Here is a 22019-nt window from a genome sequence, read left to right as displayed (position 1 = left end):
CCTGTTCGGAAATATAAACTCCTCCTGTTTATTCATAACTATTTTAGTCTTTTAGTATTTCAGATAGTCCGGCTCTATATAAAGGGTTTCGCCCCCGTACGGCCTAGAAATAGATCTTATACTCTTTATTTTTCCTTCCCCTATATATATAATTCTATCTTAATATTTTATTATTTATTTATTGAAATATCTTCTATACGCCCCCGAACGTCCCTAAACACGCCGATCTAATACCATAACAGAGGATCGATCTCAAGCCCTACCGGAAACAAATCCATAGAAAATAGCAACTACGCTAGACGAACGCGGCCTTATACGAATAGCTCCGGACGGATTTGAACGTTCCTATTTCCGATACTACCTTAAAGCGCTTTCTTCGAATCTGGGGCTTCCAACATAAAGGTCGTACAGAAGTAACTGACGCCCTCCAGGACCGTTTACGCTTCCACTTCTTCGAACACTACCTTACGGACGAACGGTTGCTCCAAGTACTACAATCTGAGGGGTTTTCTATTACCCAAAATAGCCTCGTACGGCTACGGCAAGAGATGGACCTCCGAAAGCGGCATACCCGAGAGGAAAACATTACCCTGCGAGAACAAGCCATCGGTCGTATCGCCCAAGCAGTTGATCCAACGCGCCGTTTGGCAGGTTACGGGCGCGAATACCTCCGAACGGAGCTGCGCCAGCAAGGATTCTCTACAAGCCGAGATGTCCTTTACTCTGCCTATAAAGAAGTCCACTAAAGGAGCTTCCGAGACCGGCTGGACGAGTTCAGACGGCGCCGTACGGGCTGGACCTGCCCTGGGCCTAACTTTATCTGGTCTATCGATGCGTACGATAAATTAAAGCCGTACGGCTTTGAGATTTACGCTGGGATTGATGCCTACTTGAGATATATCCCTTGGTTTTTCGTTGGCTTTAGTACGCATACGTCTATCGGCGTTGGCCTCTAATATCTCTCGATCATTCGCGAACGTGGCTTTACGCCGCGGATTATACGGGCTGATCGTGGGAAGGAAACTCCGGTTGTTGCTGGCCTCTATTGGTATCACTCGAGTCATACTGGGCGCGAACGGATACAACCGCTCACGGGCGAGGCCGTACCGATTAAGTTCAAGGACTGTTTTGTATATAGCAAGAGTATCCATAATATCAAGATCGAGAGCTGGTAGAATCGTCTTTATAAAAGCCGTTTGCAGTTCTGGCGGGTAAGATACTATTATACGCCCCCGAGTACCCCTAATCGCCTCCGTACTGATATATTTAGACGGTTTTTGGAACTCTATATATAATAGGGCTTTTCGAACTCAGTTATATCTATAATCAGATTGCCCTTCTATATATATATATAGAACCCTTAGATATAGACCTGCGCGGTTTTGTATGGGTATGGAATAACTATTATATCTATAAATAGCCCAACTGACCTTATATTATCCCTGGGGTCCCGTACGTCCTCTTTTACCACCCCGAACAGTCCAGTACGGAGGATTACGGGGAGCTAATTATTCCAGCCGTACTAGAGGAGATAGAGGAGCTTCTTAGTTATAGATTATTCGATCTATTATTGTATCTCTCTGCCGAGGTATTGGCGCTTTATAAGTCCATACTCAGCCGTTCAGTCAGGGATGGGAGCGAATAGCGCTGTGTAAATGGTGTTGATATTCCTCTTTATTGCTTGTATATTTACTTACGTGAATAACTTGAGGATTACTATAAATCCGGAGTCGACTTACGATTATACCTCCAGGAGCTGCTAACTGGAGGTATTCAACATCTAGAGGATGAACTGAGGACACGAGGATTTGATCTGGACGGGCATGTTCGTGGGGGAACGGATGATTCCGATAATAAATAGGATGTAAATTCGGAGATAGGGTCAGCTCGAAACTAGCTATTAAGTGAGGTCTGTAGTCTCCAGACAGGCCTGTTCAGAACCTTTTGCGTGCGAACGTGTACCCTTGAATACTTCGAAGGGGTCGGACTGTAAAGGGTTATCCCTAAAGAGATCTTCGTAATCGTCGTCTATACTATATCCTTTAGATGTCCGCCGAATAGGCTTGTCCGTCCCGTTGTTAACCTTTACCCCCCGGACGGGGCTGTTTATCTCCGCTTTGACTGAATCCTGTTGAGTTGACCCGCTGGCCTCGGCCTTAACCGGTATAGCTACCTTCTTGTTGACCTTCTATACTGGCCTATCCGCTTCTATTTTAATTCGTTTGGCTGTTAAAGTAGACTGTTTCTTAACCTTAACTGTAATACTAGCCAGTGGCTTGGATGTATTGTATTTATATTCTTGTGGCTGGGCCAGTATGGTCCTTTTCCTTTTTATACTGACCTTTTTATCCCGTTCTGGTTATTCGGCCGAGATATCAGTATGTAGGTATAGGCGGATTTCCGACCGAGGTAGAAGTCCTGTCTGTAATAGGAATGCCTATAGCTAAGTGGACTCGTACGCTGCCTCACAGAACCGAATGTTCAAGTTCAGGCTTAGTGGCTTCCTATCGATAGGAATAGCTGTCCACTCCTGTTTAGCCAGTTTTGCCTACTCCCCCGAGTTCGAGAAGAACCCTTTGATGATAGCGGACACTAACTGCTGGTGTGTATCCGTTTCCAGGGCTGTACTGAACTGTACTGCTATCGGAAATCTATATACGGCTATGACGTCGAACTACTTAAGAGTCTCGATACTACCAGACTCGGCTATATAGTAATTCCCAGCATATAAGTATAACGAAATCCCGATCTTACGGGGCTGTATAAGCTTCGTACTACTCTGTTCGGCCTTACTCTTGTCGTTCTGAATGCTAGTCTGGCGGGCTTTATCAGCTTCTCGAAGAGCAGAAGAGAAAGCGGTTGCGCCGGCTCGATGAGTAGACACCGCGGGCGACTCGGCGTTTGAGGCGTACAGTGCCGGTTGGGGGCGTTCGGTCGCTTTAAAGGCCTTTCGGGTTCGGTCGGGTAGGTTCTGGAAGTCCACCTCTTTAAGGTTATCGTCAGAGGAAGCGTTGGAGGGCTTGTCGGCTAGGAGGGTGCCACAATACGGACAGGAGACCCAAGAGGGGTTATCCCATAAGATCGTAGCATGTTGAGTACGGGCCCGGCCGGGGCAGTACAGAAGAGTTGGGGCTATAACGAATTATGATAGATCTAGGACATTGCGTTAAATGAAGAGGGATAAATATACGAGCGGCCCGTCTGGGGGCGAACGGCCACGTAAATGCTCGTCCGCCCCCGGACGGGCCGCTCGCACACATTTTCAAATACCTTTAGGTAGTAGGGTGTACATGGATATTGATTAATCCATATACTCAGGGGGGTCCGGCGGCAAGGGTGGTGTGGGGTGGGGTCCCTGTATTGACGAAAATGGATGGAAAATGCGTTTTGACCCAGTGCTAGATATAGCCTTCCGTACGTGATGCTGGATGGCAGGCGATTCCTGAAGTGGGACTCCCCGCTCCTCCCGCGTCTCAAAGGTCTCCTCCTTCCCTGGCCTTTAACCAGTGTAATGGTGAAGAAAAACATCATCACCAGCGAGAACCAAATTTTTGAAACAACAGCCACATAAAGAACACAACACTCCCGCCCGTAGCCGTAATGGCCTCGACGTATCGCTACATCTTCCCCCGCGGTGTTTCGATTTCCGCAGAGGTCGGATTGCGGTCGCGGGCGGGATCAGAGCGCGAAATATTGAGAGCACGCCGCGAAAACCACGCGTCCGCCAACGATAGCGACCTTAGCTGAGCAACGACATATTCCGTGTAGTGCGACGACAAAGCCCAAACGTTTGCGACGTCCCACTACGACGAGATCTTGGACAGAACGGTATCACCTCCTGCGTGGCGGAGCACCAGACACCCGGCATGCTACGAACGATGCCACACAATACTACAGATCACAGACAGACCTGCCCACTGTCGCTCCCCCCAAAACACAGTTGCGGAGGATTGGTCCCCCTTCGCCACTCAACAAGGTCTGCGGACGTCATGCAGGAGCTCTCATACTCAGTAATTCAACATCTCGAAACGAGCGGAGCATCGCACTACACGAAGCGGTTGATGCCAGCTATAGTCACCATCGCGAGTGGTCGCACACACAGAACGAATACATTGCCACATAGGAACCCAGCAGGAGGCAACGAAACTAGAAGGATACAAAAGATAATGTACACAAAGAGCCTTGGGGGTACGAGGGAGAACATCACACAGATGAAGCCGATCGCTGGGGGGAGACTGTAGGTATTAAGGCCGCATGATATGGTGCTTTGGCACCGACAGAGCCGCGATACGAGGACACGAATTAGATGTTTCTAGGAACAACAGATGAGAATTCAAGGAACGAGAAAGAGCAGGCGGAAGATTGCACATTCTCCAACAGAAAGCATGCAAATTTGGTTGGAAATAGCAAACGAAGTTCAAAACGGGAAACCCGGGGACAGCTGGCCTTGTTTCAACAACCAGGCGAAGTGGGGCGTCCACCAGATGGACGTGTCGGCTGTTCGCCGGATCCTGTTAGCCGGGCATAGCTGCAGATAAAAAGCGGCCACAACCGTGTAGGATTCAACCAATCAATCAATCAATCACTACGGCCTCACTTCAACAAAGCTACAACGGGCTCGTTACTAACAGTCCTGTAACGATGACGCCGCGGCTCAGTCTCTCATAACCAGATCGATGCTATGATCAAGAGCGGCTTGTCGACTGACGAGATAGGCAAAACCGTCGGCTGCTGCGACCACACTGCCCAGAGAAAATGATCGAACCAACGATGCCTCCCCACGACGAAAGCGCCTCCAACCCCGTCGAATCCCCTTACCCGTGTCGGCCGAGGCAGTAACATTACACCTTATATGCAAGAGATCCTACGTAGTCAGCTCCTGGAGGAGCCGGATATGTTTCGATGTGAGATAATTACCTTCCTCTACGAGAGAACTGGAGTAGAGGTATCGCTTTCCGCAATTAGTCGGACCTTAAAGGATATGGGCTGGTCCAGGAAAACTTGTCGTTAAATTTGGGGTATCCCTTCGATAGATTTCGTGCGGCTCGGTCCGAGACAGATACGACGACGCTAGTCTCTTCGGGTTCGTAGAGTTTACCCTTTGGTGTGTTCTGTTTGAGGTGATCCTCGACCATTTGCTTCAAAGACTTGTTCCAGAACGCACCAGGCGCCAGCACAAGATCTTGCTCAAGTTCTGGGCTATACGTGAGCTTCGTCCGTCTTTCTCCTTTCTTCAAAAGCAATTTCCATTCAGAGTGAATGCAAGTAGGCGGGAATTCATCATATGCCGGATCTTCATCCCAGTCGCTTGACTGGAGCAATGGCAAGGCCGCACCATGATTTCGCTACTGACTCTGGCTGGCTGGACTTGTGCTGCGGCTGTCCAACCGGGGGGTTCGAAAATCAAGCACTACGCCTTGCGTCTATAATGCCCTTTGGATCCCAACATATAAACTGGTCAGTCGAGCAGTTTATATTAGCAGATGACAACCACAGTCGTCGCATCACGGTTCGAACAGAGTTGCGCCGGGCACTAAGGCTGCGGTAGAGCTGCTCTATCCAGCGTACCGCTCGCATGAATCCATTCTAAGTTCCATCCGCTACCGCCAGCACCATAAGCGCGCGATCAACTCCAAGTCTCAACCTTCAGCGATCTACAGGCACGGCGCACAACTTACAACGGACGGAGACAATAAGTATTGGCTCTGCAAGTACTGCCATATTAGTGGTCATCACGATGCTGCGCTGTTTGCCAGTGAGAGCACGACCAGCATCATCTACCACCTGAAACAGCAACATAGACTGGAGGAATTTGGTTATAAATCAATAGGGCCCGATCCATTTAGCATAGCCAAGAGGGCAGCAGGCCTCACGAGGTACCTCGGAAGCCGACGCGTGGTGTTCAGCGACCTGAAATTCAAGGATGATTTTACGGACTGGGTGATTGACCTTGATCTCACATTTCCCGTCAACTCTTGGCAGTTGGGTCAAAGAGAAGTGGGTTGGCGATGCTGGGAGGCGCTTTTGGCTAAGGGCAAGGCTCCATTCCTCCAAAAGCAAGGTCCATATTTCGACGGATGCGTGGACATCTGAAGAGGGGACAAGCTATCTTGCCATTGTTGCTCACTTCCTGGATGAGAACCACAAGTTACAAACGGCTCTTCTAGACCTCCCCCCTCTGAAGGGTCCTCATTCCGGCGAGAACATTGCCAAGGTCTTGTCGACCGTCATCACTTTTTATGACGTCTCCCCAACCATTGGCTTCTTCATGATGGACAATGCAGCAAATAACGACACGTGCATTCAGGAGCTGGCGAAACAGTACCCGACGATCAAACGTGAGAGTCGCCTTCGTTGCGTGGGTCATATGCTGAATATCATCGTCAAAGCTCTGCTCTTTGGGCAGGGTGTTAGCAAGCTGGAACAACAGCTGCGTGGTGCCTCCGATGACGAGCGGTTGAGATATGGAGGAAGCATAGCTGTATTGGCAAGCTCCATAACTTCTGCATATTGTAACGGGTCAGGCCCACTTGGCTGGCGGCTCTGCCGCCAAGCCTGAATTCTTCTCCACAGCGCCATCGAGTTGATTCTCGAATCTTCTATATTAAAGAAGATATAACGCGTCTTCACGCACCCAGTTTGTATTTACATTCTTTCCTTTCTTCATCTTGAAAGTAAACAGCATAGGGACTAGTTAGTTGAATCAACTCGCTAGAAGCCTTTCACACATATGGATTAACAGAAGCGACCAGCGACGGGAGCGGCTGAAACAGTACATCCTGCAGGCTTACGAGGAAGGCGGCATCGAACACCTCTACACAAGGGTCCTGGTTGATGGTGGTATCCGCTGGAATTCTGTATATTCCATAATTAAAAGAGCTTTGAAACTCCGCCACGCCAATGCACTACCCACTTCTATCCACAACCACCTCAACAGTGATAGAATAGATGACTTACTAAGCCGACCTGACGTTGAATTGATAGAAATAGACCCTACCTATCAACGTAGATGCCATCTACGGTGATACAGAACGCCTCAAACGCCACAGCGGATCAAGGATATCCCGCCAGCATCAGCCTCACAATCCCTCAACGCCATCATCAGACCATCCACCCCCATTCCCCTCATCAACCTGCTGGCCTAGTTCATCCTCAAGCGCCTCGATCTCTGTACTCCTAAGGGTGAATGGTGGCTGCTGATCTGCTAGTGTGCCAGCAGGATATATGTGTCTATCCACGTTGAGTGCCTCGCCGGCTCGGGTCAATTATGGCGCCGGGATAATAACAATATCACGAAGGCAGCGGAAATAGCAGATGTGAAGTGGAATTGGGCCGCTTGGGGCATTGGTGGCTGATCCAGGCGCTGATCTAGCGGCGGAAATTGCTGGCGTTTTTGAGGTTCCGGTACCTCACGTCTCTGTCAGATTACTAAGAATTTGATGTAAATATACATCAATGATTTCTTGGCAATCTACCCACTTGAATCTATGTTGATGAGGCCGTGATAGAAAGGATAGAAGCTTGGCAGCAGGCAGGGTAGAATGGGTAGTAAGCACAGCTTTCTATCAATAGTAGATGGCGCGTCTACTTTTGGTGGATAGATGCAGACCCCTGGCCATTAATCTGTTCTTTCTCAACTATAGCCCAGTCGGTGCTGAAGGATACGACATTTCACAGGATCTCCTGACTCCACAGGATTGGATCGATCTGGAACACTTCCTCGGCATCCTCAAGCCTTTCAAATATCTAACAAAACGTATGGAGGGCTGAGCGAATAAGGCTGGTTCGGAGGGATCATATGGCTCACTACACGAGACTATCGAGTCGCTAGATGTACTCTTCAAGAAGCTTCAGGAGGCTGGGAGATTCGCAGATGATCACCCTAACGTGGTGTCAACATACTATTCTCACGCTATTGATGCTGCTCGCCTCAAGCTGGAACAGTATTTTGGACTTACAGATGCGACTCCTGCGTACCGATGTGCAGTGGCCTTGCATTCAGCGAATAAGTTTACATACTTTGAGCTTGAATGGAGTCACAACAAGCAATGGATAAGTGCAGCAAAGAGAGTGGTGCAGGAGGTGTTCGCACAGTACGAGGCAGCAGCGGCAGAAGCTGATCCAGTAGACCGAGCACGACAGGAGAAGGAGCTGGAGGAGATGGATGAAGAGGTTCTTGTGAACTGCAATATGACACTTGATCCACTCCAACAAGCTCGTAAGCGGCGTTGGAGGCTTGCTGCTGCTGTGGGTTCAGGTACACGAACAAAGAAGCGGGCAAGACTGACGTCTGAGCTGGATAAGTTTATAGCCAGGACAAATAAGGCAGACCTAGACGTTGAGGATCCTCTGGAATGGTGGGTTCGTCATGTATGTGACTACCCTGTGCTGTCCAGGATGGCCTTTGACTTGTTCAGCTGTCCAGCAATGAGCGCTGAGTGTGAGCGTGTCTTTTTACAGACGAAGAAGGTGATTACGGATGAACGGAATCGGCTCAGTTCGGACACTATAGCAGCGATTAAATGCCAGAAGCACCTACTTTAAAGCGGCATGTTAACGTAGATCTACCACCAGGAGTAGAAAGAGAAAAACGAATATAGTCGGTAATCAGTCGAGTAATGTCAACCAACCAAGTAAAGTAAGGCACTTTCGTCGAGTAAACCAAGTCAAGCAAGGGGGTACTGTCAACCAAGCAAAGTAAGGGGTCCAATTTTTGCTCCACTTGGTTGTTGGACACACTGGATGAGGTAGATATGATGGGATACCTACCAATGAATGCCTAGCAACATAGAAATGGTATCTTTGTCATAAATACAACGTCCCTACTACTGGCATTATGATGTAATTGAGTATGCGTCTTGCCCCTTGCTTGCCTTGGGACGCACTATCTGTGGCCTGTGCAATGACTCACGAGCAGTATCACTAATGCGTCATGCGCGCATCACATTGTTGTAACTTGTACCAACCCCAACTTGATGAAACGGCTGGAATAGCTATTTTCTCCCCCCGCCCGTATTTTGCATCCAGCAGATCAGACATTGAATACGCGAATGAACACATCAAACTTACAACGACATTGCGAAAATGGGCATTTCTGATTTCTTCCACGCTGTTTTGAACCACCTCCTCTCTTGGATCCATCTCGTTAGTACAGAAAAGTTTGAACCATTGCGACTCACGGCTTAACATTTGGAAAGGCTGAAAACCGAGAGTATGGCTGGAAAACCGTTGATCGCACGGTGAGCAGGCTTGAAATTCAGCGGTGGCCACCAGCTAATACGTACATCAGACCGGGCGGCTCACGCGCGAGCAACAGCCCCTCCTGAAGAAGTTAAAATTGCTTCTACTGTTTAACCCGGTGACAGAATGGCTGGACACAACGCACCTCATGCGACGGTACATACACAACAAGTCAGTGAGAGAAGGTAATGTCACTACCAGGTTCGTGAATGCTGCGGCGTGACAGCTGCTGATGGTACATACAGGCAGAACTGAAGTCACACTTGCTTCGCGGAATAAGATCCAGCGCTTCGTCGGGACCTACAACATCAGCATGGACGACTTCACTCCGTCTGACATCTCTCAGTACTCTACTTTTGAGGACTTCTTTATCAGACACCACGCTCCAGGCTCTCGGCCAATATACAAGCCAGACGAACCTTCGTCAGCTGTGGTGGTAGCGGATAGCCGCGTTGTGGTTTACGAGACAGTCTCGGAGACAAAGCAGCTCTGGATCAAAGGACACAATTTTAGTATTGCCAGCCTGGTGATGGATACTGCTCTCGGTTCGCAGTTCCGAGATGGCGCCATTGCGTCTTTTCGCCTCTCCCCGCAGGATTATCATCGGTATCATTCACCGGTCACTGGGAGGATAAAATTGTTCCGCAGTGTCCCGGGGGACTATTACCAGGTCGACCCTGTCGCACTGAACAGTGATGTGGACATACTCACACGCAACGCGAGAGGCTATCTTGTCATCGAAACCGAATCTTTTCACGACGTCTTGTTTGTTGCGATTGGGGCCACCAACGTGGGAACTGTCGAGTGAGTTTTGTTTCTGGTCACTCCCATACATCTTCACTAGCACAAACCTGCTTGGCCGGCACTAATCATCTTCCATCAGCTTTCAAAAGAAATGGCAGGAGCCTGGAGCAGAAGTAAAAAAGGGAGATGAGCTCGGCCTCTTCCAGTTTGGCGGCTCGTCAATCATTGTGGCTTTCCAGAAGGGACGTGTGGAGTTTGACGAAGACCTTGGGGATCTCAGTCGGCAGCGAATCCAGGTATCGGTCCACGTGGGTATGAGTTTGGGCTCGGCCAAACCATAGGCGACGTAGGAGCACTGAGCTTATCTGTCAGTTGTTTTAGTATTTACTATGGATAAATTGCAACACTTTCTTTACGCAATAGTCCAGCACCGTGCGCTTAACTCTTCATCAAAGAAATGCGGGCCCTTCAATGATGCGCTTGGCTACTGATCACACTCAATACAGTCATTAATCGCGTATGCGGCTTTTTCTTTTGGTCGAGAGCGAAGTAGATTGCAAATCGAGGTTCTTGAGCGATCATAAATTCATCCTACCATCTACTCAGTGTAGATTTACTCCTTCGTCACATGTTTAAGCGTGCCGGGATTATGTGCAACACGATGGCCAAGTTGGTCGGTGAAGAGGACCTAGCAGTAGTCAGTTTAGAGCTCCTCAACTACGTCGAAGGTTGGATTCCAGGCACCTTTGGTGGGTTCTTGACATCTGCCTCTTTTGCCTCTCCCTCGGTCATCACGACTCTTTCAACGTCACCCTCACGCTTTCCGCCGCGAAAAGGTGTCCGTACTTCATCCCCTCCTTAATAGGTTGCGACTTCTTATCTTTGACCTCGGTCGGCATGTTGAATTCTTCGATAAACCGACCTGCGTACGAATGGAAGGGGGAGATTGAGGCTGGGAGAGATATTGGAGACGTTGCAAAGAAAAGATTGAACCGAGTGACGACGATTTGCCATCATGTTTTATGTGCCTGACGTCATAATTACGTTGAGACCAAGTCTTGTAGTAAATCAAGAGAGGGTGCAAACCAGCCTAGTCTGCCATCTCCTCAAGAACTGAGAACACACGTAATCCGCGATAATGAAGAGAGCAAGAGGCTTGAGCGGTTTTCCTTTACACTTGGCATGAGGACAAAGCAGAACCCGTTTTCTGGGGAGCTGGCGGCAATGGCGTACGCATTGAGGCGCTTGCCTGACCTGAGATATCAGGTCACATGTCAGGCCTAGTAATTATTACGACTTTGAAGCTGGAAGTCATCTATTCAAACTCCAGAACAGCCTGGAAGCCACTGTCACAGCTGCAGCTAAAACGCGCTGACTGGTGGTGTAAGTCAGACCGGCGCGCTCACCTTGCTTCAAGTCAGTGGCTTGCACACAGATATGCTCTTCATCGCCAGCTTCAGCGGCTAGGAATAGCTGAGGGAAGATGGCAAGGAACAGTAGCTTGGCCAAGAGACTACGACCCCGAAGTGGTTCAAGAAGCTGTCAACTTCATCACTTCTGATGCACAGCAACAGGCTGTTGGAAAGCAACTGTTGACTTTGGAAGCTGATGGAATTGAGGTTATCTCTGAGGATGTCATCTATGTTAGTCAGGGCGAATTTCTGATCCCAAAAGACGAAATAGATGACTAGAAATGATGAATTTGGTGTTGTGGTCGGTCACTTACACACCACCCCGACTTTCTGTTTGGAACATACTTGATGCAACTTACCGCTTAGTTGGATCGCCTTGGGGCTTGCCCCACACATGATCCAACGGGTACCCCATGCAATCGCTATAATGAAGGTACATTGCTCACACCAAAATTTTGGTGTAGATTGAGGTACCTAGATTTGTTAAGTCGCTAGCCTTTTGTCTAGTCGCTCGCCCCCCCGTGAGGGACGAACGGGGGGTTGAGCTGAAGTGAAATGACGAGACCCCCCTAGTACTGAGGTCTTGAAGATCTAGGCGAGAAATCTCAACTGTGTCGCCGGATGCCATCGTTTGAACACGTACAATCAGATGGCTGGAGAGAAGTGACAGTAATTATTGCCAGGCTTTAATCTCGAGGGAGACGAGAAAATAGGGCTCCGAGAGATGATGAGGGGAATTCGTCATCCTAGTGAGAATCTTTCAATTCCCTTGGTTACATCGACAAAAGCAGTGCGCCAAACTCTAGCCATTCACACTTCTGCTCGATGCATACTTGCATTTGCCGAGACTTGCCCACGCAGACACGAATCTCCATTTTCATAGAGCGGGTGATGAGGCAATTGGGTAGCGTTGCGCAGCTTATGCAACAATGACGTCGAACGTATATTGTGTGACCGGCCGACTTCCGTGAGGGTGTACACCCGCTTCGAGTGACGTATGCTCACAAATGCCGGGGGTTCAAAGCGTTGATACAAGCAGTCATAGGTGGCCACGTCGTGAAAAGCGCAGACATGCATCTAGTCGCCACGTTGAATGGAATGCACGCATAAAAAGCGGTAATGCGATATCTAATCGTTAGCATAGGTATAACGGCCCGAACCAAACTAACTGTTTGGCCACGGAGCATCTGCGTGTGCAGATCTGCCCGCATGCTTGACGAGAAATTATCGGGAATCAAGCGTCGTGCTGGTGGCGGTCATTGCAAGACTCTTATTAGCGACACCACGGCCCCGAGCTAAGACACTGTAACTTCCGGATCAAGAAGAAGGGATTCGTACGGGAAAGCTACAATCCGACATGCTATTTCTGGACGCTGTGTTTATCACGGTGATGAATACTACTTCCACGTCCGTCGCTGCCTCATGAAAGCTTAATGTGAGACGCCGAACTTATATCTAGCCTACCCCGCACGTCAATGCTTTAGAATTAAATGCCGTGCCACATTAACGGTCTCCGGTTGTCCGCTATTGTGATGCTGTAAGTACAGTATTCGCGATCTACGCAGCTATATTCACAAAGCTGCAAGTTTACGACAAGTCCAAGATGGAAACAGCAATACAAGCATTAACAACAGCTAGGGTTCAGTGGTGGGACGATCACAACCTATACGTTCTGTGCCCGTCGTGTGACGAGATACATCATCATGGCTTCGATGGAAACTACAAGCGACGCCATTTCCGTGTCGCTCATTTCGACGCTATTCGCAACGGCAGATTCCGCTCTCTGAGCTACGAAATCAAATTTCCAATAGGCGCGCATCCTGGGAACGCTGCCTACGAGATCGACAAGACGAATATGAGATTTGTTGCAGGTGGAGCTCGTGTGCCCCAGGACGAAGTTCTATCAGATGATGAAGCAGACCGATTGAGGGCTGCCTTCAAGGAGCGAGTCGAAGCTAAGCGGAAGTGGACGGACGCAGTCGAGACCGAGCTCATATGTGATGATTTTTCGTTGAGAAAGATAGTCAATGCGACGAGCCAGATGGTGCAGGGCAAGCTCCCATATATTCGAGAGTACCTCGAGACCTCCCAGGAAGCGGAAATATTTCTTCACGGGATCGAATCATGGGAGATATCTCAGCATTACTCGTCTGAAGAAGATGATGAAGACGGCGAGGAGGCAAGCGCGGAAGATAACACCGTTAAGACGTCGGGGACGACTGCGCTGCACATGGCTGCATGCGAGGCATATCCCCAGATGGTTAAACTCCTTCTCTCGAAAGGCGCCGATGCAAATGCTGCAGACGTGGAGGGTCGAACTGCGCTCATGGAGGCGGCGTTGTGGGGCCGGCTGGAAAATGTGGAGGTCTTGTTGGGGTACGGAGCTGACAAGTCTCTGACATGCGTCGAAGGTAACCGGCTTCTGCGAGCTGTTGATTTTGCGAACCCACTGGGGAAGAATGCGCAATCACGAAGAGCACGCGCAGGTGGCGGTTCGAACTCTGAGCCCATCTATAAGGAAGATACGTACGCGAGGGACAGGGACCGCAGAGACATTGTCCGCCTCCTCAACGATGCGGCAGATGAGCCAAGCTTTCCCCAGCTAGACGGATTCGCTTTCTGGCGGCCCCTAGGTGATGATACTGCGCTTTCTCTGACGACTCAATACGGCCTGCCCTCCTTAAGGAAGACGGTTGCTCGCATGTCTCGCGACGGAGGGCTTCCAGAAGTCTCTGCGATGAGCGGCTGGTCGCACCTGCAAAGCGAAAGCTTCCAGGTCGCTGGAAGAGACTGGACGGACGAGGTTCTTCGCCTTTGCAGAGTGGTTGGGTTTGCCCCAGCACCGCATCAATATGATCAGGGGTTATCAGGGCGATTTAACGCGTACCACGCGGAAAAGCAGCTGATCGCGTACTTTGTCCACAAGCACCTAGTCTTGCCGCATGAGTTGGACATTGTTGAAGAGTCGGACGATGACCTTGAAGAAGTGTTCGGGTTACTAAACATAGGGGAGTTAACAGATGAAGCGCTTGATCGGCGTCAGAGAGAGCAGGCACAGAGGAGAGAGGAGCGGGCCTACAAGATGAGGCTTGAGGAGCCGTGGAAGGCACGTCCCGATAACTCCTTGGAGAGGGCCGCCATAATAGTCAGTAAACCGGTATGCAACGACTACAGGAGGTTTGTCGCCCAAGTGAACAGTGCGTTGGGGTTAGCAATACTAATACGCCATAACTGCTTGGATCCTTCGTGCGGTGTGTGCCCGGGATGAGATCGGCAGAATTAACGAGGGGGCTTTTCTCTACACTTCGCGCTATTTACGGTGAAACAATATACACAGAATGGAACGATCAGTTCCTCGCCGTTGCACAATTCAGCTGTCATATAGGCACAATTAATGAGCCATACATTTACAAGCCGAGTGACTGATTATTATCTTAGTTAAGACGGACTGTCCATTCAAGTTCAAAGCGGAACGACCATAGGCTAGGTGGTTAAATCAGGCATCGCGGCTCACGTAGGATTTTTACCGCCCTCAACCCCTTGTCGCCTGCAAGGATGCTGTCGCCGTCAAAACTCCATCGAATTGGCCGCAGATGCTGACAGGGATAGTGTAGCCATCAAGACACAGGGCTGGTTCGCGTATTTCATATCGAAATATGGAGGTTAGGGTTCCCGCGTGAGTTCAGAGTACAAAAGTGGTTGGAAAAGGACAACAAAAATCATATACAGATTTAAAGAGAATTATTTTAAGACTATGCAAGGTTTCCCGAGTATGACATCTATTTTATAGAATTAGTTAACGTACTTCATAAGCGAGCTGGCCGGATAAGCGAGCTGACCACCTGACCACACCTTCACTAACAGATATTAAGATAAAACAACCACAACGCTTAGAATCAATTGAAATTAATCACTATCCTCTTTTTCAGACGCATCTACGTCAATTTCACAAGTACGGGCATTATGCCCGGGTTTCCTGCATCTACCACATTGCCGTTCCCTCGTCTCCGTCCGCCTCCGCCGACCACCACTTTGACGTATTTCCTGCTCTACCTGCTCAGCAATTTCCCTCTAATCTTGTAGCTCCTGTCCCTCAGCTACTGTCATACTCCCTGAATGTCGGAGTCGTGTTTTTTTTGCTCTGCGCCGCCGGCTAAGGGTCGCATTGGCCTCCCGAAGATCGTTGACCTCTGCCTTCAATAATGCCATCTGGTGCATTATTCCTCGCGCCCCCTTCGCAAATTGATCCATTGCAGCTAAAATTGATGTCGGAGAGCTACTTTGATGACAGCTGATTCGAGTTTTAATAAAATCAGTCTGTGAAGTAGCTTCAATTGAGTTGTTTGGGGTCTCTGGAACCCAGAGGGTAGGCAGTTCGGAACCCCCCTCCGCAGGCGATGGAGTCCGCAACTTCACATCTAAGAGAGAAAGCACACTTTCCGAATCATAGGGAACAAGTCCTCTACCCCGAAAACCTCCTTGGATGTTTTTTTTTTCAGACATTGCGCTTTGAAATGCAGCTTGAAATGCAGGAAAGAAGTCAACCTTCGTAATATGGATGATTCGCATCTTCATCATATCCTCAATTTGTCGACCGTAGGCCTGCTTGAGCGGTCCAAAGCAGCCAACATCAAGTGGCTGGAGGATATGAGATGAATGTGGCGGCATACAGAGACTAATGATCTTGTCTTTGCAGAATAATTCGAATTCGGTCGAATGGTGGCTCTCATGCCCATCCAAGACAAGGAGACGGTATGAGCCAGAAGAACACGTCTTTGAGGAGGAAGATGTGTCTGTGAGCAAGTTTTGTATCGAGCTTTTCATAGTATTGCTCCCCAATCTTGAGACCTTGCATCTCCTCATTGAAGACGGAGGTAATTATGAAGGGACCACGTACACGTACTTGCAGCGGCGACTCAACAAACTTGGCTCGGCCAGCACCCTGAAACATCTGCGCCGGGTTGTGTTTGATACGGACGAGAGTTGGGGTATCTACTTTACGAACCCAGCTATCGGAGTGATGCATCAGATAGCGCCGCACCTGGAAGAACTGACTATTCGACGCAACAAAGGTTTGGAGGACATGCGTATCGGGCAAAGCAAGCTGGGCAAGATGTTTCCCGGAACGATCCAGCCTATCCGCACTCTTCAACTTCCACATTGCGCCCTCTCCAACAACCCTTGGTCCGAGTTCTTCTTGGAGCTGCTAATCAAGCATGCCCCCAGACTAGAACACTTTTATTATCGCTCGCAATCGGCGTTTTTTTGGAGAGGGGTTAGGGACGCACCTCGTGCCCCGAAAGATACTCAAATGCCTTTTACCTACCTCTGCCATGCTTAAGTCCATCGACATTGATCTAACCGATTACTCAATGGACGCTCGCGATGGTCTTATCCAAGGCAGTACCATAGCCAAGTTCACAAAGTTGGAGACTTTGAAGTTGGATGAAACCGCTTTTTGTCGACATTACAGCGATCTAGACGTTCCGGAAGAACCAAACACGAGTGGAAACACATGTTTGGCAGAGATAATCCCAGGCACACTCAAGGTGCTGGCCGTGAGGCTATACGAGGGTTCTCACCTTTGGCCCGACTTGGCAGAACTTGCTGCATGTTCCGCCAGGTTTCCCAACCTCAAGAAACTTACGTGGCATGCAATATGGCGTATGGCTTGCTCGATCGACCAGGAGAAATTCGAAGAGCAAGTTCTCCAGGAGGCTCAGAGACTGCAGGAATTGTTGGCCAAGACGTATATTAAGCTGGAAGTCACCCAGCACATTTGCGCTTAGCTAAATTCTAGAGTAAAAGCAATAAATAAATAGCTTCTAGTTGCTTATAACGTTATTAATTTTGCCCGAATAATATCTGTAATAGCTCTAAAGATAAGGAGTAGGTATCTAGCAGCTAGAGCGTAGATGGCGGCTAGCTATAGAATTAAGCCCTCTGTAAGGCCTACTTCTTTAGCGATATAAGGGAGGGTAGCAATACTAGATCCTATGGTGTTGAGAAAGCTAATTCCAGTTAGGGTCACGATCACAGTCATAGCTCTGACCTCAGAAATCCCAAGAGCTGAAAAGGTTGTCGCCGGTGGTTCTGGAGATTAAGCCTGGACTGAGCCATCGCCCGTAGGATGAGCAGAGGGCCGATGTTGAGTATGAACGGCCGTGGAGTCCCCCTAAGCTACGGCCTTGGGCTCGAATCTGGGTGCTAAGGATTAGACGGGAATAATGGTCGAGTCGGTTGAAGTAGATCTCCCAGCACCTGTGGAAATGCCTCCAAAGTTGCGACCCATGTTGTCTTTTAGAGCGTCTCATAGAGTATACCAAGGGGTTTACTGACCACAGCTGCATGACGTCAGAATCCCTCGCTGTTGCGTTGCTTATCAATCAAAGAATCAACAAAACAAGGCAATGTATTCATCGGATCAAGAAGTAATCTTGTCGCTTGCTAACAGTGAAATTTAACGAAATACCTCGTCAGTTTATGATGCAAATTCCCAAGTTCTTCTTTAGCGTGGTTCCTTTCACCCTCGAAAGTCTGCCAAAACCAATTGGACAGCGATTTTGCTGTTGATCCATTCACGACTGTATTGTGGCTTGATAGAAAATCTCGGTCCACGTACCACTCTCGGAGAATCATGATTATCGTATGTGATGGCTTTTTAAGAAAGCCGTGCCATAAAGGTCCCTTTTTTTTTATTACTTGGCAGTCGACCGGATTTGCTGCAATCAAACACTACAGGATCAATTCCTCGCGCCGTAGCCCTCGTGGGCATCAAACAAGAGACGTTGTCTTTCTTGACCGGCATCCAACTCGGCCTTCTCGTCCACGAATACCCTGCCTCGAATCCTAACAAATATGGTCAGAGTCACGCCAATGATTCCTCCGAGAGCCCCCAACGTAGCGTTGATGGGAGTGGGGTTCCCATGTAGAGGCCCATGGGTAAGGGCATCAAGGCCTGACTGGACGAAATTGACCATTCCAGAGAGACAGACGATGGTCCCGTATATGCGACCGAAGGTAGCAAAGCCAAAAACCTTCGTGGCGTAATCGCTAGCAAGCGCATCGGCAAGGGAATCAGCATCGTGATGGGCACATTTACGAGATTGCAGAGTAGTAGAGGGGACGGAAAAGGACGAATGCCACGACGGTGGCATATCCTGCCCAAAGAAAAGGCAAGCAGTTTAGAGTTCCAATAACGGTGATGAACAGCGTCAAGACTCCAAACGTGGGAGGCACACTCAGGTTATTGAGTAGCAGTCCGATGAAAGGGGTGGAAGCGACACCTCCCAAGGGCAGGGCTACATCAAAGAACTCATTGATCTCCCCAGCTGCAATCTCTGACTCCAACATATATCTGTACTGTGCTCTAATGGATGCAATGAAGTAGTTCATCCGAAGAATCTGAAACACGGTCAACAATAAGATGAGAATGAACCAGGGCGAGAGCATCTGTTGGTGGGCTGGGACACCGTGGAGAACCCCCCAGACACCGCTCGCCTCCTGGCGCTCCTCCTCAATCTTGATGCGCTCTTCTCGGTGCTCGTTACTACCGGCAAGTTCTTCGATCTTCTCAAGCTTAGCTTTGCGTTTATTGGCACGAGCACTCCGCACTCGCATCAACTCTCCCGCGTCCGAGATATCTTCATCCGAGTCGTGGACATCGCGAGTACGGTCTTGGACCTTTTCAATCTTCCTCTTAAGCTCTGGCATGGTGTGGTATGCATGAGATGGCATCAAAAAGATTTCGGCAAAAAATATTAGCACCGGAACGATAAGGTAGCCAAAGAAGAATTTCTCCAGTGAGAACTTGCCACCAGACGCATCGTAAGCCATGCGATAGAAGAGAAAAACGGCTGCGGAGGCATCAAAAGCTCCAGTGATGAGGGCAACCACCAGCCCCGAATGCTTGGGGAACACATTGGCAAGTTGAAAGCTAGGGACAAAGAGGAAAGTCCCCCCAAGAGCTAGGAAGACATTGCCCAGAAGGTAACCATCGAATTCCGGGATGGCGAAGGAAGATCCCATCAGTAGGGGGCCGACGACTAGAAAGACACACGATGCTCTCCAGCATGCGCGTCTCCCGAACCGATCGAGGGCAGTTCCGGCGAAAAGAGATGATATGTTAGTGGTAATTGAGGCAGAGATGAAGAAGAGGTTCAGGCGCATATCTTGCTCGGCGCAGGGAACGTCAAGACTCGACTCATCGTCAAATCCCGTCGTCTCGTCGTTCCGGCAGAGTTCATGATATACACCTTCAGCGATCAAGACTGATTTGAGAGCCGCGAAGCCAAATACGATGCCAGATGCAAGCCAGCAGGCTATTACGGCCGTCGCCGCCTGAGCTGGAAGATTCTTGGTCAGATCTCGACAGCCATTCTCACGATAAAAGCTTGAACGTACCGTATCGCTTGGAATTCGAGACTTTGTATGCCGCGATGTGAGTTTCGTCCTGGGCAATCTCAACTGGCGCAAAGCTCATGTGTCGCCACTCCGATCTGTCGGCGTCTTCTCCAACACCCAAACACTGCTCGTTGGCTGTGCTATCGTTGCCGTTGAGGTTCCCATTACTGCTTGGATTCGCAGGGCATTCGTAGTCAAAGCCGTCAACTTGAGTTACATGCTGAGCGAGCGACATTTGTGACCGCTAGACGAAGGCGAAGCAACGAAACAAAAGCCGACAGATTTGGTGAATGTCGTGACAATGGCGAAGTACAGGAGAAGCGATGTCCGGCAGGCGTATATGTTCTTGTTAGAAGAATGGGTCACGGTGGGAATTGGAGGGTTCGGGGCCCTTTACCCAAAGGATTATGACGTCATGAGGCTTCATCATCATTCTGGTTGCCACCCTTGAATGGAACATTGAAGACCCGTCATCGAAAGTTCATCATGACTGGATGGGGCCAAAATAGGCAAGGGCAATGGCGGAGGCGGGCTGTAAACTGGAGCCTCAGGCACTAATCAGCGGGCGGATAGGAGGGGAACAGGCAAGCTTCTTCGAGAATCTTCCAACTCCACCACAATAACTAGAACTGACTATCTTGATGCTTTCCGTAACCCTGCTTTCGTGTGCTACTTATGTGCCAAGTCAAATCCACTCCGCTGGTTTTCAGTGTGAGAATTGTCGCAGCTACTAAAAGTGTTCTCCACCCTGAGCTAACAACAGAGTTGCGTCGGCAGATTAGTCGTGTTCTTTCTGAACATAGTCGAGTAGCAAGCTGTGCTTGGGCCTTTGCTAGACGACAGCTCTTCTTTTTGGTTCCCTGTCGAGGCGGAAAGCGTCGGGATAAAGTATCGCTAAAGGTCAGATAGATATCCTTGAACATATTTATCCCTACTGTACCAAGGGTAGGTCGACGAAATACAACCAAATTGGTCCGTGCACGCGTCCTTGTCCCTACGAAACCCCGTGCAGTTTGTTACAATATTGGGCCAGATAGGGAATCGCGCATAGAGATGACTGTACACTCCCCAGAAAAAGGGAAACACTTCTCGAAATCTCATTATTTATCTTCTTTATTACTTTTGAAATACCCGGTAGCCGCTTGGCGGAGATTCAGGCCTTTAGCGGATGTCTGGTGTTGCGAACCCCGCTTCAGACGTCATTGTCGTCATGGAAGGCGAACCGGATGTTCCGGGCGGGGGATATCATCGTCCCCTGCGTAAAAGGACCAGAACGACGAGGGCATTGGAATCCGAGCAGCAAAATGGTGATATGGAATGGCAGGAAGATGAGAGCAGTGAGGGAGCTTTGAGTCACACCAGAACTAAGAAAAGGACCAGGCTTAAGGCAGCTGGCAGCATGACAGAGGCAATCCAGGGTCTGAAACGACTCCTAGAACAAGACTTCAATAAGAGAATGGAAGCGATGAAGGCAGAGTTTCAGCTCGAGTTTACAAAACTTAGCGACCGCATGGCTGAAGAAGTCACTAGGACCACGGCCCAGATGGCACAAGAATTATCACAAGTCCGAGAGCAGCTTACCCAGGTTTGCAGCGAGTTGGAGCAGACCCGGCTACAGCTGGACATCGTGAACAATGCTCATGCAGCACGATCGCCTAGTCAGACATATGCGGACGCTGCCAGAATGACACCTGTTAGTATTACCGCTCAAGCTCCGTCCACGGTTCGATCGGCAACCCCGGAGTCGATGTTCTGCACAGTAGACACATCCAGAGTGCCCGATGATCATATCGGAGACACTACACCAGCAGTACTTCGCAGGACCATTGAACAGGAAATGCGAACGTCTAGCGACCAACCTAGTTGGCGATGTGTTGCAGTGACTAGAGATGGACGAAACACCCACCGCCTGAGGGTCATCGGTAGGAACGAAGAAGAATTGAAGATGATCAGGACCATTATAGAGGCCAAGAAAGCTCCAGGTGCGAGAGTTCTTCGAGACCAACTATACCCAGTCAAAGTTGACAACAACAACCGCGCTGCCGTTCTCGACCAGGATGGCAAGGTCCTTCCTGGAGCAATGGAAGCCTTGGGCCAAGAGAATGAAGTCCAGATCGCCAAGATGGCCTGGTTGAGTCGAAAGAACAGCGCAAAGGCATATGGATCCATGGTGGTATACGTCACTAAAAATAGTGATGCTAAATTTACGAGACTCCTACA

General features: G+C 49.3%; 4 protein-coding genes across 4 annotated transcripts; 2 read left to right on the top strand and 2 right to left on the bottom strand.

Annotated features, from left to right (window-relative positions):
* Positions 1–9084: 9084 nt before the first annotated feature.
* Positions 9085–10325, top strand: BGZ61DRAFT_500477 (phosphatidylserine decarboxylase; the record flags this gene model as incomplete). Its single annotated transcript, XM_046251548.1, has 5 exons — positions 9085–9144; positions 9198–9239; positions 9290–9425; positions 9486–10044; positions 10124–10325. 5 exons carry the CDS (start codon positions 9085–9087, stop codon positions 10323–10325), a joined length of 999 nt encoding a protein of 332 aa, XP_046094490.1.
* A 272-nt stretch (positions 10326–10597) lies between these two features.
* BGZ61DRAFT_373278 (uncharacterized protein) lies at positions 10598–10839 on the bottom strand (the record flags this gene model as incomplete). Its single annotated transcript, XM_046242239.1, has 2 exons — positions 10598–10672; positions 10729–10839. Coding segments are annotated over 2 exons (186 nt in total), but the record flags the coding sequence as incomplete, so codon positions are not given.
* A 2337-nt stretch (positions 10840–13176) lies between these two features.
* BGZ61DRAFT_316041 (uncharacterized protein) lies at positions 13177–14199 on the top strand (the record flags this gene model as incomplete). The annotated part of the gene is made up of 1 exon (XM_046238868.1): positions 13177–14199. A coding segment is annotated over one exon (1023 nt), but the record flags the coding sequence as incomplete, so codon positions are not given.
* A 3940-nt stretch (positions 14200–18139) lies between these two features.
* BGZ61DRAFT_373232 (major facilitator superfamily domain-containing protein) lies at positions 18140–20034 on the bottom strand (the record flags this gene model as incomplete). The annotated part of the gene is made up of 3 exons (XM_046242237.1): positions 18140–18449; positions 18499–19741; positions 19800–20034. 3 exons carry the CDS (start codon positions 20032–20034, stop codon positions 18140–18142), a joined length of 1788 nt encoding a protein of 595 aa, XP_046094487.1.
* Between the last annotated feature and the right edge of the window lie 1985 nt (positions 20035–22019).

The sequence above is a fragment of the Ilyonectria robusta genome (assembly GCF_021365365.1).
Source record: "Ilyonectria robusta strain PMI_751 chromosome Unknown BGZ61scaffold_58, whole genome shotgun sequence".
Classification (NCBI taxonomy): Eukaryota; Fungi; Ascomycota; class Sordariomycetes; order Hypocreales; family Nectriaceae; genus Ilyonectria; species Ilyonectria robusta.
The sequence above is the reverse complement of the archived record's forward strand: the minus strand, read 5'-3'. Positions and strand labels throughout refer to the sequence as shown.